The 17,535-nt window shown below is 39.5% G+C and overlaps 1 protein-coding gene across 2 annotated transcripts in view; it reads left to right on the top strand.

Annotated features, from left to right (window-relative positions):
* MAMDC2 (MAM domain containing 2) overlaps nt 1–17,535 on the top strand; it is a 57,324-nt gene that overhangs the window by 26,861 nt on the left and 12,928 nt on the right. For both annotated transcript variants that reach the window (XM_088523379.1, XM_088523380.1), the window contains exons 3-9: nt 380–645; nt 1,867–1,951; nt 2,744–2,881; nt 5,245–5,501; nt 10,314–10,407; nt 12,789–12,935; nt 13,514–13,779. In XM_088523379.1, the coding sequence (XP_088379505.1) occupies nt 380–645; nt 1,867–1,951; nt 2,744–2,881; nt 5,245–5,501; nt 10,314–10,407; nt 12,789–12,935; nt 13,514–13,779 (1,253 nt within the window). The remainder of the gene's footprint in view (nt 1–379; nt 646–1,866; nt 1,952–2,743; nt 2,882–5,244; nt 5,502–10,313; nt 10,408–12,788; nt 12,936–13,513; nt 13,780–17,535) is intronic.

Consider the following 17,535-nt stretch of genomic DNA (forward strand, 5'->3'; position numbering starts at 1 on the left):
GATAACTCATAATTTCTGCAGCATATTTCTATGTGAATTATCTTGTCAATAAAATCGTAGCTATCACTTTTGGAGGGCAATACCTGAATAAAAATATTGCCTATTTATTTCAATAATCTCTTTTATACTGATACAATATCTTTTGCTCAATACAGTGTACACTGACTACTGCAATTTTGAAATGATTAAGAGTACTATGAGATACATGAAATGAGGTTTGTATGTGCATAGTGGGGTATTAAAGGGCAAAATGGCTTGCCTAGAAAATGAGTGGACCTTTCATGCTCTGAGCTAGCCCTGAGACAAATACTGCTTTATATTCTCTTTTATCCAGAGATACAAGTGTCTTATTCTGGTGTGTGTCTGTCTTTGTTCCCAGGGCATTACATTTCTGTGGATACATCTCATGAGGGTGAGAAAGCAATACTTTCCAGTCCTGAACTGCATTCTGAAGAGTGGAGCTGTATCAGACTGATCTATCAAATAGCATCAACTTCAGAGTCTTCGTCTGATCCCACCAGGCTCAACCTGTACCTGAGGCAAGAAGGAGAGAGCTTTGATCGTTTACTATGGTCAGCTAAGGAGCCTTCAGATAGCTGGCTCATAGCTAGTTTAGATTTAGCAAATAGCACCAAAAAGTACAAGGTAAGTATGATTTTAGAAGATGCCAAAGGATTTATTGTGCACATATTGTGATATGTGGATTACCTTCTGAACTTTGTCAGCCTTGGCCTTATTCTTGGCTCTTATTGTTGACTCGAGTAGGAAAGCTTACTGTGGTGAAGCCAAAGGAAAATAAACAAAGTGGAAACGGTATTTTTTCCCAGGATCTGAGGCTGGGTTTTGTTTACTTTCCTGCTTGTACTATAGGCCTGCCATATGCGATGCCTGTTGCTACATGAGATGTAGTTCACTGGAGAGTGAATGTATGGCCAGGAAGTGTTAAGAGAACATAGAGTTCTTTCTTCTCCCCTGTCAGCCTGGGAAGTGTCACAGGTGCATGTTTTTGTATTGGTTCATGCTATGTGGGAATTACATGAGATCGGCACAGAGCTGGACACTGTAAACCAGTCTTTGCATTGCACTTGAGTGCGAACAGTACTTCTCTTTTTAAGTTCTCACTCAAAAGACTTCCACAGAGTGTGTGGTCTTCATTATATACTTCTTGGCTAGAGGAAAAATTTATTCCATCCCATCGGGATGCTGGCTGTTTGCTCCAAAACCTCTATCTTACATCTGATCTGGCCTAGCACTGTGTGAATCAGTTGGCCATTTCTGTCCCTAAAATAAGAGAGTAATGTTGTTTTGAATCAGACGGCTATTGTGCTTCTGAATAAATGTGTTTCTCAGCAGCCTGGGAAGCACAGCTGACTGAATCAAAGCAGCAGCGATGCTCGCTCCTCCGCAGACCGGCATCGCTGCTGCCGTCCTGTGTTAGATATGGGATTTCCCAGGCCCTAGGTCTGCAGCTGTGCTCACTCAGCCCTGCCCCCTGCACTCATCTGGGAGAAGAGAGAGCAAGAAGCTCGGAGGAGAATATTTCTAACCAAATCCTATCACACTGTTACTTCTGTAATAGCTTCCTGTGTAACCATGGCTGAGGAGTCTCACAGCCTTCATTTGCCCTGATTTAGGCTGTGTCCCATGACCTTTCAGTGTGTTTCTGTCCTAGCAAAGGAGGTGAGCTTGGTCTTCAGTGCAATCTGCCTGCTACTCCCCCCAGGCTCTCTAATAAATGCACCTCTATGGATGCTAGGGATGATGAGGCTTCTTATATGTTTCACCTGCTTCTGTGGTTGAAGTGCCTCAGTGTGATGATAGAAATGCTGACACCCTGAAATGTACTGTTTGGTTTATATTGTGCAGATTGTCCTGGAAGGTGAGATTGGAAAAGATAAATCTGCCAGCATAGCAATTTTTGAAATTAAAATAACCCCGGGATATTGTATTGGTGAGTACTCTCTACCCAGCTGCATAGAAAAGAAAAAAACAAACAAGAACAAAAAGCCTCTCTGACCATTTAAAAACTGAATAAAAGGTTTTGGAACCTTTTATAAACTGAATAAAAGGTCTTGGTTTGGAAAGAAAAAAGAAAAAAGCATTTAAAATCGAAAAAAAGTCCAAAATTTTAATGAAATAGACATTCATTTTTTTTTTAAACTAAGATTCAGTTCACTTACATGAGTATTTGCCTGCCTTGCTTTCTGACGTAGATGGATTTTTGATGTACAATATTTAATTCCATTCTTATATTTATTGTTTGAGCTTATATTTATTGTTCTGCTATTTATTATTTGAGCAGGACCAACTCTTTTTTTTTTATAAAACCAGGTTGCTGCAGATACAGCTGCAGTGCTGTTTCTGCTCTCTGTCTGCTCCTGCTGCTTTACGAGGGCGTCTTGCTGCCTGCAGAGACAAAACTGTCTTGATAACTTACTCTTAAAATTTGTTTTGCTCAGGTCTAATTATGGTAGACATATGTAACGAAATAATGAAAGATAGGTAGGACTGAACAGGATGTAAATGAGAATCTGTAGCAGTGATCAAGAACCGTGGCTAATTTAGCTTCCATTTCTTATAAGTTAGCAAGTGTTGTGTCCAGGTTTAGAAGCAAAGGCATTCAATGCAGTAACTCACCTAAAGCAGGGCCAGGGCTTAGAAATAGTTTTTCTTCCAGGTTCTGTAATGCAAATATGTACATGAAGCTATTATGAAGTCTTAATGATGGTGTCTACAATTGCAGAGTGTGACTTTGAAGAAAACCACCTTTGTGGCTTCATGAATCGCTGGAACCCCAATGTAAACTGGTTTGTTGGTGGAGGAAACATTCGCAATTCTCAGTCTGTCCTCCCCAAAGATCACACGCTTAACAGTGAATTGGGTAAGCAACAAATGGAAAGTAGAGGAAAGTAATAGGTAAAGTGGAAAATGTGGGTCTGTGCCCCTTGTTATGCTTTAAAACGATTCAGAATTTGGATAATATGCTAGGGAGCAAGGAGTGGAGGGGAATCGTCCTTGTGGATTTTAAAAATATGGGCCATGATAATCATAGAATCATAGAATCATTAAGGTTGGAAGGGACCTTTAGAGATCACCTAGTCCAACCTCCCTGCACACACAGGGACACCTAGAGCACATGGCACAAGATTGCATCCAAGCAAGTTTTGAATATCTTCTGAGATGGAGATTCCACAACCTCTCTTAGCAACCCGTTCCAGTGCTTTGTCACCCTCACTGTCAAGATATGTGTTTTAAAGAATGTTTTATAAGTTTGTACTGCTGGCCCATGCATCTGGCAGAGTTTTTTTTCAGTGGCACTGGAAGCAAGTGAGAAAACACAGGGACTTAAGCACATTTGGGGAATTTGGCATTAAATCACACCAGGTTTAGGAGTTTTATCTCCTTTAACTCAGACAGGTGCTGTTAATGCAGCCCACAGAAGACAAGGTACATTACAGGCTTAAGGAGTTCTCCAGCAATTTCTGTATGTGAAATATTTGTCCTGGGCACGTTGCTAAGAGAAGAGGCTCTTATATGATCACAGTGAAGGGTTGGCAGGTATTTTAGTCTTTTAACATAGTTTTGTATGAAACACCACAGAGGATGAGACTCAGGAGATCTGGCTTGTTTCAGCACTCTGTGTATCTCAGACAAAGTGAAGTTTGTGACAGTTTGGGGAATCACATTGTGAAAAGTAAGGTCGATACTCCTTCCTTAACTCATGCCGCTGTGCCTTTTTATGTCATTTCACAATTGTGTGAGTTGAGTAGAGAGTGTCAGTCCAGTCCTGCGTTAACTATGAGTCACTTAAAAATGGGTAAAAGCTTTGATGGAAGTTTAACTCACAGTTTAAGTGGCTGACAGTGGATCTATGTGTTAAGAAGTCCTGCATGTGATAGGAAAAGCCGCGAGCTGGGAGGGAGCTCTTTCCTGATAGCCAGATTGTTTCTATTTCACGCCAAACCCTCTCTGCTGACCGTGAACTGAGAAGAACCTAAGAAGCCAAAATTCACAGAGGAGCAAGTTATGCAATTCACAGAAGTGCAAAGTTATGAAGCCCTTCAGCCTTTTTGTCAGGGAGGCTGTAAATGTAAAACTGCAGAGGAGGAGTGAAGAGCTGACTTCTCAGGCAAGTACCACTGAAGTTTCAGCAGTCTTGTGACCATGTGCAGGATGGAGGAGACCTACTGCTGGGCAAGCCGTTTGCTCTTGTTACACTTGAGTGAAAAAAAAAAAAAAAAAAAGTGAAATCCATCCCAGGTTTGAAAACACTATTAGCTATTTAATGGGCTCTAGGGGTGTGGATACAAGTATAAGCAGGTACAAGCCTAAGCACACAGTATGCAATGTCAATGCTGAAGTAGCCTGAGAATTTGGCCTTTCATTCTACAGAAAGCTTTCTGCTTGTAAAGCAATATATTTCAGTTGATCTGAATATTGTTGATATTGTTTGATGTCGTGGATTCATGTTTATGTGAGTGTAAAAGAGGAAAAAAACATGGCATACCATGCACATGCATACGTACTATTTAAATGAAGGTAGTTCTCCCCAAACCAGCATAAGTCTGAGAATACACCCCTTTGAAAATCCTGCAGATAGTATTGGCTGTTGGAGCGCAGGGAATCTACTCAACTGTATTGTTTTTAAAATGTATGAACAACACCTCAAAGCTATTTAAAAAAAAAGGATATTTTTATACCAAAATATTCAGTAATGATGAAGCATCCTAGGCAGACTAAGCAGAATTACATGTGCATTGAAATGTACAGAAAAAAGATTACTTGCCAAGTCATTTGATATATTTAGTGAAACGCTTAAATAGAGGAGGAAGCACATGACTTAGATCCTTGTTCATTTACGTGGTTTACCTCAGTTAGCACTTAAAGATTAAACACTAAGATAAGCTGTCATGAGGGAGGGCTTTTAGTCAATTATAATGCATTTTTGCATTTATGAGCTGCTCTATAAAACTTTGAGAGCTTATTATTTGAAAAGCTTTAAAATGAAGACTTGAGAAAATAACAGACTGAATGTTTTGCCTGTGGTGTCTTAGCCACACAACTGTGGGTTGTCCATAGGAAGAAAGGAGGGAAAAAAAGGTTGCTTAAAATTACTATAATTTCCTAGGAGTCATCCACTACTGACTAAGTTGTAGAGATACACTAGTTCCTGCTGATCTATGGTTAGTTCTTTTAAATGATGTCCTTCAAATGATGTGCTCATACCTTTTTTTTAACTTTTAGGTCACTACATGTATGTGGACTCTGTTTACGTCAAGCATTTTCAGGAAGTGGCCCAGCTAATCTCACCAAGGACAACGGCCCCCATGTCTGGCTGCTTATCTTTTTATTACCAACTTAAGCAGGAGAGTAGCATTGTTTTTACCGTCTACTTGAGAGATATGAGTGGCTTCTATGAAGAGATCTGGAAAACAGAAAGTGCCCTGAGCGCAGCCTGGACTGTAGCAGAAGTTGACTTCAATGCCCCATACCCAGTGGAGGTAAAGTGATCATTCATGTGTAGTTCATTTGCACTGTACGTTGGTGCCGCCCCAGACCAAGTAGGGAACATGACGGTAGCCTTCAAGTATCAGAAAGATTTTTATTAAGATTCTGATGATTGTTTGCTTCTTTTGCATAAAGGCCAAGGGGAAATCACTTTTCATTACGGTGCTTTGTTTTTAGCATAGATGAGGTCAGATGGTGAAACAGGCCATCAGGCCACTGTGGTTGTGGAGCCTCGCTAGAGCAAGATCTTTTATCTCCCACTAAATAATGTCAAGGTTCTCTTGGTCCACTCTGAAATGGCAGTAACTAAATAAATCTATTAGCAACAATCAATTAACAACTCATCCAATGAACCCAAGGTTGGCCCAGGAGGCCAAGTCTTCACCAGGAAGGTGAGATGAGCTGAATGCAGTATTGGTTTTGTAGAGAGGGCATGTCTATGCATTCTTAGTGATGTAAGACCTGAGGATAAGTAGGGAGCCAAACTGGAATAAGGCATATGCAGCAACTTACATGTCATCTGTTGAGATAGACTTCAGATTGTGTAAGAAAGGAGCTGAAATTTGATAGCAAATCAGGACATATATAGTTAACAGCTATAGGGACAGAAGAACAAGAGTAGCTCTCAAGTTACGAAATTTGACGGTAGCGTGGGTATCATTTAAAGACACCATATCTGAAGCCAGGAATGAAAGTGTCACAACAATCTGAAGCCTTTAAAATAAAAAAGGAAAAAAAAAGGAAAAAAAATGAAACGTTAAATAGTGAAGCAAGCTGTGACATAAATAAGATATTATTCTAAATGCAGAAGTTATATACAAATGAGAATAATAGAAAAGATGGTATGCTCTGACAGACTGTAAAGAAAGCAAGAATAATACTTTAAGGAACAAAATAATTATAAAGTAACACATCATAATTAAAAAGGATGTCTACAAATCTGGAAGTCTAGCATAAAGGTATAACAGAAAGACACGCATCAGAAAAGCTAAGTCCTTTGCATCTTTGTGCTTTGTGAGGAACATAGGCTCCTACACTAGAGCTTTTTAATTTTATTTGCAATAAGGAAATTAAAAGAATACGTCAGTGGGAGAGTAGGTGTAAAGAATAGTAACAAATCATCAACCCAGATGATATTCACAGAAGACTATTAAAGGAACAAAATGGTTGAGTTATTAATTGTGATATACAATTTCGTATTGTGATAGACAATTCTGTGTAATTGCCTAAGTATGCCAGGAAGAGAGACTACAAGAGGGTTGCAGGTAGAGCATGATTTCCCTGTTAGGCAAACTGGTTAATATTATCAATAAAATAAACACCTCCAAACTTAAAAATAGGTGTTTGTTTGGGAGCTAGACCTTGTAGTACCACACTTGTTACTATCCTCATGGCGGAGTACAACTGATTAACCACAAACCTGTGAGCCTGACCATCCAACCAGTTTTTTTACCCATGTAGGTTGTCTTTTCACACAAACTGCGAAAACTTATATGCAAGAACATTGTAGGACATGGCATTAAAAGCCTTGCTAGAGTAGAAGTAAATGAAAATCACTGCTTTCCTTTCATCTGCAAATCACAGGAAACAATCAGGTTGATCAGGCATGATTTACTCTTGATAAATCAATGCATACTGTTTCTCATCACCACCTTTTCCCTCATATTCCCAAGAATTTTCTGCAAGAGGACTGACTCTATAATTTTCCCAGGGACCAAAAGTGATGCTGACCGGGCTGTAGTTCCCCAGATTGAGCTTTTCTCCTGTTTTGTCTATGTTTGCAAGATTAGCCTCTATTGCGGTGGGCTTCCCATGATCACCCCAAGCTGCCAAAGCTGTTATAGAGTGAACTTGCAAGGACATCCATCAGTTCGCTCAGCACCTTCACTTGTGAGTCTTCATTCTCACCCTGGCTAGTGGCTTCTCTCTTCCTTGAGGCCTGTCACTGGGCACAGAGTTTTGATAGGCCTTGGTGGTGGTAACTGAGAAGATGGCAAGCACCTCTGGTTCACCTTTGACCACTATCATTAAATCACATGCTGTATCCAGCTGGGGGCACACATTTTCCTTGTTCAGTCTTTTACCACTAATGTAGTCATGGTAGCTCTTCTTAAAGACCCTTGAAGTCTGGAGTCAGTCTGAACTTTGGCTTTCCTGATGCCACACTTACATGCCCAGGCAGTGTTTCTCATTTCCTCCTTTTTAGTCTCTCCTTGTTTCCTTGTCCTGTCTGCAGTTTTTTGCATTAGAGCTGTACCATGACTTCCTTGGTTAGGAGGCTGGCCTTCGGATACATCATGGTTTGCTGAATATACAGACAGTTTTTGTGATTGCAGGATACTTTCTTTAAACACCTACTAGGTTAAGGGTCTGAAATCTGCCACTCCCCTACTTCCCTCACTCCCTCCAGGATCTTGATCTCCCCCAAATCATGATCAAGTTTGCCACTGATTTTCACACCTCTGGCCAGTTCATCCTTGCTAGTGAATAGCAGATCCATCTTTCCATCATCCAGCACATAGAGTTGGCCCATCCAGCTCCCGATTATCAAAAAGTTATCCATGTCACCCTCCAGAAATCTCATGGATTGGTCACATCCCACCATGTCGCCCTTACAGGAAATATTGGGAGGTTAAACTATCTGATGATAATGGATGTCTGTAGTACAAAGACTTCCTTAATTTGGTCAAAGAAAGCTTCATCTCCTTCCACACCTGCTTGGCAGTGGTCTGTCATGCAGTGCCACCACAATGTCATGCTTAGTGGTGTCTCCTTTAGGCTGGCCTTAAAAGCTTTTATCCAGTGCCTATCATCTCCCCTGCCATGCTCTCCTGTAAATTCTGTATATCCATCCACTGCAGTACAAGGTGTCCCATCATATATCCATTATCCCACCAAGGTCAAAGCCCTGCGACTGCATGCAAAGCTCTTGTCTCTCATGCTTACCTCTCAGTTATAAATGTATCTATGAGTTTTTAAATTGCCTTCGATATATTTTAAGTAGGGAGGTAACAGGGTTTGCTGATGATTCTGTTCAAAATAGTAAAACAACAATAAAAAAGGCACAAAGAATTGCAGAACGATCTCATATTACTGCATGATAAGTAAATTAAATGTTCACTAATTTTAAACTAGCCTGCAAAGGGAAGAACAGTCCTAGTGCTATGGTTGTAAATTAGTAATCACTTTTGTTAGTTTTGTGAAAATACCAGCTTAGTTCTCAGTGGCTTTCATAAATCCATCTGGAATATTAGAAATTGTTTGTAAAGGAATAAACAGCAAAATAGAACATACCATGCCACTGAATAAATACATAGGGTGTTCCTGTCTTCAGAAAAGCATACAACCCTGATCTTCTCACTTTAAAAAAAAAGGATATTGTAGAAGTAAAGGAGAGAGATGAGGAAAATCAGAACTGAGAACAAAATTAGATGAGTGAAGACACTTCAAAAATGAAGGAGGATATGACAGAGGTTAAAAAAAATCATGAATGAGTTGGAGAAGTTTTAGATATTTGCTTTTTCTTATTATTTCTATTGCTGTCTCATATTCTTAATGGTCAGATAATAGGTTTAAAATAAACTAAATGAGTTTTTTTTTTTTTCGTAGATAGCATAGCTAAAATGTGGAACTGCTGCCACAGCATGTTATTTTGATGAGTCAAAAAGTGATTAAAAAGATTAATGGAAGGAAAAAAATCCATGAGAAATACCATGTGAGGGAAGTAGGTCCAAAGACTTGCCTCATCCAGTTCTTTCTGTGGGCCTCTTCTTTCAGAAAGGAGATGCTGGGCTGGATGTGCCTTTGTTTTGCCCCACAATTTTCATGCAATCTGGGTATGAATAACATTATTTTTAGAGACTTGGACAGAAATAAGAGAAGACTTATACTTATTTCAACTGAGCTTCAAAGGGGTTTTTCTCTTCCTTTTTTCCTTCCGGCTAAAAAAAAAAAAGTGTTGGGATTCTTCTGCAGTTCTCACAATTTGGCTCTCAATGGTAGGGAAACATCACAGGCATTGCTTTCCCTGAAGGGGCTGTCGCTGTGGAAGCATTTGTCTTTATATCCTTACTTTTCCCTGGGGTTGCTTTGTGAATCAAGCCGCCTCACACGGTTTTCCTGCAACTCAGAGCTTTGGTACTTAAGATAAGTTTTAACACACTTCCTGAAGAGTTATGGACTGTCCTCCACCTCCTTTGGGAATGTCTCTAGAGAAAGTCTGAGTACAAACCGTGTTTGCTTTTGCGGTAAACAGAATAGTAACTTTTCTGTTTTTATCTTAATTATAACTTTTAAAGAAAATCTTCCTTGCCAGATGATGCCAAGACATGGGTTTCAGTGTCTGAGGACACTATATTTAGAGAAGAGCTAATGTGATAATGACAGTTCATGCAGAGTTCTGCATATGTTTTTTTTTCCTTTAACTCTTGATTCAAATAGATACAAGACACAGTAGTAATCAGGCAGCTTTGAAGTTTTAGCCAATTCAGAGTAATAACCCTAAGTACTGGCTTTGCATGATCTCATGATAGTAAACTTTCTGCACCTTTGAAACTACTGATGCCTGATAAAGTAGTCGGAGAGCTGTATTCTCTTTACCCTTCCTAAGGCCCTAATGATACGGCCCCAGGGTCTGACCGTGATTTGTGTCACCAGTCACTGACACAATTCACTTTGTCCTGACTCCTGCAGGACTCTCCGAGCTGCCCTGGGGTCTGCCTGGGCAGAGACTACTCAAGAACTCGGTAGTAGAGATGTGCTTTGTATGTTATTGTAGAGCAATAACAAATGGTTGTCATTTCCAGGTGATATTTGAAGTTGCTTTCAACAGCGCCAAGGGAGGTTATGTAGCCCTTGATGACATTGCTTTCTCTCCAGTTTACTGCAGCAATCAGACAGGTATGACTTCTTATCGCTATCTACATTCCGTTTTTTTTTTATCCTGTGTTTTGCTGCTTTTATCCACATATTGTAATATTTGCAATCTTTGGAGTGACACTGAAATGCTACTTTCTGAATTATAGGGCCCTCGTACTCTTAGGAACAAAACATTGCTTGCTATAAGATGAACAGATGAACAGTTTTTTACAGCAGCAGAATACAGCTAGATCCTAATCACTTTGGCTGCAGAGGCACTTGGGACCAAGCTTAGGTTTTTGTTAATCGATTTTCTGGGCTGGCTTTGCACTAGTTGCTTGGATTTTAGTGATAAGCAATAAGTCAAAAGCAGATTAGTGGTTTTCAGTCAAGCCCATTCATTCTTTCTGGTCACAAATTTTAATTTTATGACAATGTTTTCAAGTCATCTAGAAGGAAGAGATTTTTGAACTTTTTCAGTGGCTTGGATTATCAGCTAGCTTTATCTGCACTGCTCAAATATCAATAGGATGTAGCTTTGAGCTATATTACTAACCCACTAATCTTGGTTTAGTACATTCACTTTTGTTTAATTAACAATGCCTATTCTGGTTTAGCTTCATTTTGCTAGTTTAGCTTGGTACTGTGATGAAAATCTTGGGTTGTATTTTCAGATTGTATGTGCCTTGATCTGGTGCTGTGTGCTCATATCATTTTACCCTTTGAATTCTTGGGTAGTTTATCCATCTTGCACTACGGACTTTTTGATAGTATCTTCTGCCCCAACTCCATATTAGTCTCAGTACCAAGGTTCAAGTTCTGCCTGGATAAGATAAATGGGTAAATCTGGCTAGATCTTTGCCTGCTAACTCTGAATGTAAAGTGTTTATTTTGTTTTTTTGTTTGTTTTTGTTTTGTTTGTGTTTTCTGTTAAAAAATGCCAGTTTCCATCCTTAACTGTTTTAAGTAGAGATATTCAAGAGCTACAGTTGTTCATTCTTCTTGTATTCAGCTGTAGGCAGTTTCTCAGCTGCTTTGAAGACCTTTTCGGCAGAGAACCACAGTCCTTTTGTTGTATATTACCGCAATATGATTTCTTTTTTTGTTTGTTTTTTTTTTGCATTTATTCTGGAAGTTTGGGTCGACAAAGATCTGGCCATTAGCACAGGGGAGGGAACATGTAGCAGAATGTTAAACTTGCTTGTGGAAGGATCACTGGAAAGATAGATCTGATGCTGCATGGCTCTGGTAGTGCTCCTGCTGTTTCCCTGAGCCTGGGAAAGCAGAGGTGGGAGTCTGGGCTGCCACCTCTTTCTCTGAAGGCTGAGAAAAGCACAAGGGTAGCAGCTTGTGTGTGGCTTATGTGAAGCTGAAGAAGCAGAGGCATCTCTCCAGAATGAAAATTTTGCCTTTCTTGAAGATAACTGCATGTATTCCAGCCCTTGCTAGAGATGTGCCAGAGAGGAAGCCCTGCACAGGTCATGTGTACTGGTATAGAGGGACCTGACTACTGGTACAGCATAAAATTGCATGAGCACCCTGACTTGTGTCCTCCCCTTTCCTTTGGCTCCGGTACACATGATCGATGCAGCTTTTAAAGAAGCGGGAATATGTGAATTAAAAGCATGCTTGCACAAGGAGGATGTTTTCAGACTAAAGCGAATTCTGATCTATGAATTCCACATAGCAGGTCAATGAGAGAGTCGTCAGCTGGGCTGGGGGGATTAGTTTTTGATAAACATCGCTATATATGGTATGGTTTTCTTTTGTGTGTTGATACGTGCAGTGTTAAGCTGAGAGAGGCATCACTCCAGAAGCCAGTGGCCACGAGGTAGCACATGAACCAAATGCTATTTGACTTACATATGTACAACATGTGTATACACACACATATTGTATCTTACTATAAAAGGCTTATGAGAAAAGTATAATTAAAAAAATATTAAATATTGATGTTAGAAGGAAAAGTGGAAGTGGAAGTGGAAATTAAATTGACTAAATTTGACAAGCATGCACACAGGCACACACACTCATTTTGTACAAATATATTTGAAGAAGGATGAAAACAAATGTGTATGTCTTTATGCGTTTTGTCCTGAAGAAGAAATCATCTTCTAATGTATATGTAACTCATTTATTTTTATAGGGACTATGAAGGAGGATTTTTTCTCTCCCTCTGGCAAAAAATTAAAGAAAATAAGATTCATTTGTGATGGAAAACTGATAGTGTGATATGAGTGTTACTTTGTACGTTGTGTCCGCAATGTCTTTGTGTATGCTGGTCTGCTGTAACACAAACTGAGGTTGAACATGGGCCAAAAAAAAGATGAAGCATAATATACTTTGATCTCCTTGTTCTTCAAAAACTTATGCCTAATATTATCCTGTGTTTTCCTAACAGAGTTTATGCATATATCTTTTAGGAATTTCTTTCAATCCTGTTGAGGCGAGCTGCAATTTTGAGGAAGATTTCTGTAATTTTTACCAGGATCAGAAGGATGGCCCAGGATGGAGCAGAGTGAAAGTGAAGCGTAATGTGTATAGAGCAGGAGATCACACCACAGGGTTTGGTAAATCAAAATTCCTTTTAATCGGAAGAGTCAAGCTGGATGTTGTGTTTAAGATGTTCTTCACTCTGTTAAATAACGCCACGGACACCAGTTTTGTTGCATCATTTGCAACTCCCTTCCTTGGAAAGTCAGTGCACACAAATGTGTCCCAAGACCATGGCAAGCTCGTTCTTCCTGCTCTCACCCAGGGCCATAAATCACAGTGTAACAGCACTGGCTTCCATATATGGTGCAAGAAATTATATGCTTTGTGCCTCAGTCATTGATTCTTTCATCTGCGAGTGGTACCCTAAAATAATGTTTCTAGTGGAGCCAGCAGGCAAGAAGAGCAGTTTTCAGTGTAAATTTGAAGTGCTCACTTTTAATAACTAACAGCCATGTGCCACTTCAGTTTAAGATAGCATGGATATTTTTAGAGAAATGCTTCTTTTCTTTCAAACAGAGTGGGATCATCTGTTTCCTGCCAGTAGAAAGTGTCTTTGCTACTCAAGTTTGTTGCAGTAAAGAAGCTGCTTTAATAACAAATAAGCTCTGTAAATTGTGTGTTAGAAATACTCAGTAATGGCACTGTCTTACAGGTTATTACTTGCTGGCAAACACAAAGTTTACATCGCAGCCTGGATATATTGGACGGCTGTACGGCCCTACTCTGCCAGGAAACTTGCAGTATTGCCTGCGATTTTATTATGCCTTGTATGGGTTTTTCAAAATGAGCGGCACTCTTGCTGTTTATATCTTTGAGGAGAATCATGTGGTTCAAGAGAAAATCTGGTCTGTCTTGGATTCTCCAAAGGGTGTTTGGACTCAAGCTGAAATCTCATTCAAGAAGCCCATGCCTTGCAAGGTAAGAACTAGCTCTTTGCATCTGTTCCCTTCTGCAGATGTATGGACAGGGCTTCCCCGTGGCTTTTCCTCCTGGAGAACCATGTTTTCAGGATGCTCATGCCGAGAGGGCCGTGCCTCCAAAGAGGGGAACTGTGGGTTGGTTTGGCCTCCAGGTCTTCCTTATCGCTGGGCTTTTGGTGAGCATTGTGCTGGGCTTGGGGCAGTGCCCTGGAGTCCTGGAGCGCAGTCCAGCCGTTCATACGGATTCCACCTGATACGTCGCAGTGGTATCGGGTGGGACGGGGTTGTGTCTTGGCCAGGGGCTCTGTGTCCATACATGCTTTTGTTTTGTTTTCTACAAGATTTCCAATTAGCCTACTGAAAAGTTTTAACTAACTTAAAAATTCAGAACTGTTTGCGCTGTGATCAAACTGGGAAGCTGCTCCTGGTTTCCTGAACTGATCCAGTTGGTTAAAACATCAAACTGTAAGTGAGTCTAATTTAGAGCAATGAGCTAGAAGTATTGGCAGTGTCTGGCTGAAGAGCACACTTTGTTATCTCAGCAAGTTAATAAAAATACTAACATGTTTCCCATTACCTCTTGAGTAAGTCCTCTGGATGCTACTATTCCTCATCTCCGTTCTTTTAGCAAAGGCCAATTTTTCTCAGATGACTCACAAATTAGTGTAGGCGCTGCTCTTGCAGTTATTCTGATTTCTGCAATGGTTTTCATAATCTGTAAGTCATCTGAGGAGGACCAGAAATAACTAACTGAATCCTGGATCACTACCTGAGGACACTGAGATAAATCCAGCTTTATATTTTCAATGCGATAGTAGTGTGCATATATAAATGACAGCTTGTGCTAGTAATATTTTGAATGAAACTTCTGAATTATAGATATACATCTTAAGCATTTTCCCCCCCATAAAGTAAGGTGGCAGTAGTTATTTAGTTTACCATTTCTTGAAAAAAAAAAATCTGTCTGAAATCAAATACACTCTAAAAAAAAAAAACTTCACAAAGCGGTTGACCAAGTGTACTAGAAAGAAGATTTACACTGAAATTTGTAGGCCTAATAGTTGGGTATTTGCTTCTTCCATATACCTGATATATGGAATATATGCTTATATATCCATATGCTTATATGGATATGCTTAAAAGGTGGATGAGATTTTTATAATAAATAAAGATACACAGCCCTTTAATACAATTAAAGGAAATCTCTCTTTCAGCTGAGATAGAAGGAAACAACATTTGAATTCTATTACTATCCAGCCAGTGATAGAAGTCACAGTGTCTCCCCAAGTCACAATGTCATCCCAAAATATCTGCAGAGATATATTTTCCTCTTATACTTAAATCAGAAAATGTATTTATTAAAAAACCAAGTTTATAAAATACTTGGCCATCTCTTGATTGCCTGTTTCTTTAAAGCTGCTAAAAGCCTTCAGTTCCTGTGCAGCTTAGTATACTGTGTGCATAGTGATGACAGCTTAACATGACTGTTCACAAATGGTTTATAGCCTTGGAGACGGCATTCCATTTTTTTTTTTTTTAGTATCTGACATTTACAAGGAAAATCTTCCCCAGTATGAATTGATGAAGGACAATTTTTATATTTTCCTAGAAATTAGTGTATCTAAAAAAAAGGTAAAAATCTTGACTGTGATGGAGAGCTTTTCTTGAATGGCAGCTTTCATGGTCATGGTTACCAGTCTGTCTGTAGGCAGTAGCGGATGGGATGAGAAGGCAAGAAGGAAATGGAGGGATTATCCTCTCTCCTTTTGCACCCTGCAGTCTGCAGGAGGGAAAGAAACACGATGCTCTGAGGAAGGAGGGTTCTTTGGCCTGTGGCAATGCTCAAAACCAACCAATTCTTTGGGTCTTGCAATGAGAAAGTGTTTTCTTGTTTTCTTCCAATGAAATAAATTTCCAGATGTGAAACAACTGTTAGAGGCCACCTTTGCAAAGGAAAACACTAGAAGCATATTTTAGGAAAGACAAAGGCAAAAGCAAGAAAAGAAAGAGAGAAGGGGGAAAGAGCAAGGGGGAAGAGGAAAGGGAAGAGGGAAGGGAAGAGGGAAGGGAAGGGAAGGGAAGGAACCGCAGATCTCTGACAATTATTTGATGTCGTATAGCCAGCCAGCTAGACCAAATGCACTTCACAATATAATTACACAATCAGATATTAATAACTTTTGGAACCACCCTTTGATCCCATCATTAGCTTCTTCCCACCCCAGGATGTAATAAAGCTCATCAAATTCGTATAAATTTTATTTCTTGTATTTCTGTTGTAGAGGCAGATAGCACAGAAAGTAAAATAGTTGAATTTTAGATAAATCGTGTATTCAGCATATTCAGACACCATTTGCCCAATTAATTGTGCAGTTTGTGGGGAAAAATTGTCCCTTAACCTTGATTTTGGCTTTTAATCTTATGACTGATGTGTCTTTTTTTTCCCTGGATTGGAAAGTTGAAATATGTTTGGAATAAGGATTAAGTTACGACCTTGAATATGTATTAAGTGCTATTAGTACATAATAAAACATATGCAAGCTGGAATGTGCAAACTTTCATAATGGATTGGCAATTTATGGTTTTTATGATAGCTGTGTATGTATATACACAATTAGTTTATAAAGTATTTAATGAACGGAGACAATGGCAATTTTTTTAGTGTTTAGCAAACACTAATGTAGAAAACTGTGTGAAAATAACATTTTTAGGGCTGAGAAGGGAGCATACAAAAGAGAAGTGATGCCAGAGTTAAAATCTATCTCTGCTTGCAAGGGTAAAAAATAAGCATAATTAAAGACTGTCTGGTTGTAATATTCACAAGAAGGCTTGAATGAAATTGCACAGTGCATCTAATTCTTGCATTCATATTCCCAACTTTCAACCTTTTTACTTAAAAAAAAGTTTTATGCATAATTTTGTTTGCTGTTTCTTTTCCTTTTTTCTTTTTTTTCCAAGCCAACTGAAACAAACTAAGGAATACTGGGCACGAGTATTTTATTATATACTCCTCCTGTGCCAGAGGTGCATGGTGCAGAGAAACAGACTTCATCTGCCTACTGTATCTTGTCCTCTCTCCTCCTGTCCCTTTGACTTGTCCTTGCATCCTCTCACTGATATCTCTGCTTTTCCATGTAGCTCCCCACTCACATGCCTCATTTTGCTACTGGCTCCTCAGCTCTGGCCTGTCTTAGCTTTTTCCCTTGAATCCTGCCATGTCCCAGTCTCTTTACTTGCCTTGTCCTAGTTGTTACCAAGTGTAGTTTTTTTAAAAACTAATGACTTGCCAGAAAATATTATTCTGGTACAGTGACCAAACCCTGACGCATTTTATGCCCCTATTCCAAAGTCTAGGAGTGCCCAAGCTTTTCAAAGAACTTTTAAAATAGGGGCAAAATAATGCCATTTTTCCTAGTCTTGTTCTTGGAAATGATGGAACCACTTTGGCTTAAAAGTTCCAAAACAAGCTTGAAGGAAGTACCCAGCATGGAAACTCTGAGCTGAAATCATTGCATCTTGGCACTATCATGACCAAGTGAAAATTCGGTCTTTTAGTGGAGTGAGGTGGTCTTAAAATTAGATAGTACTACTGCTACTTTAACACAGACATAAGGGTTTCTTCCTGAGATGTATCATCTCTGGACTTAAATGAGAGCAGGCTGTGAGCATGCACAGTAGTTTGGCTGCTCCCGTGCTGGTTACTGGGTGTAGCTTGTACATTGGCTCAGTGTTTGTGGAAACAGCAAACAGCCTC

This window comes from Tinamus guttatus, unplaced genomic scaffold, assembly GCF_059628265.1.
Source record: "Tinamus guttatus ecotype Peru unplaced genomic scaffold, ASM5962826v1 Tinamus_guttatus_pri_ptg000185l, whole genome shotgun sequence".
NCBI classification, from domain to species: domain Eukaryota; kingdom Metazoa; phylum Chordata; class Aves; order Tinamiformes; family Tinamidae; genus Tinamus; species Tinamus guttatus.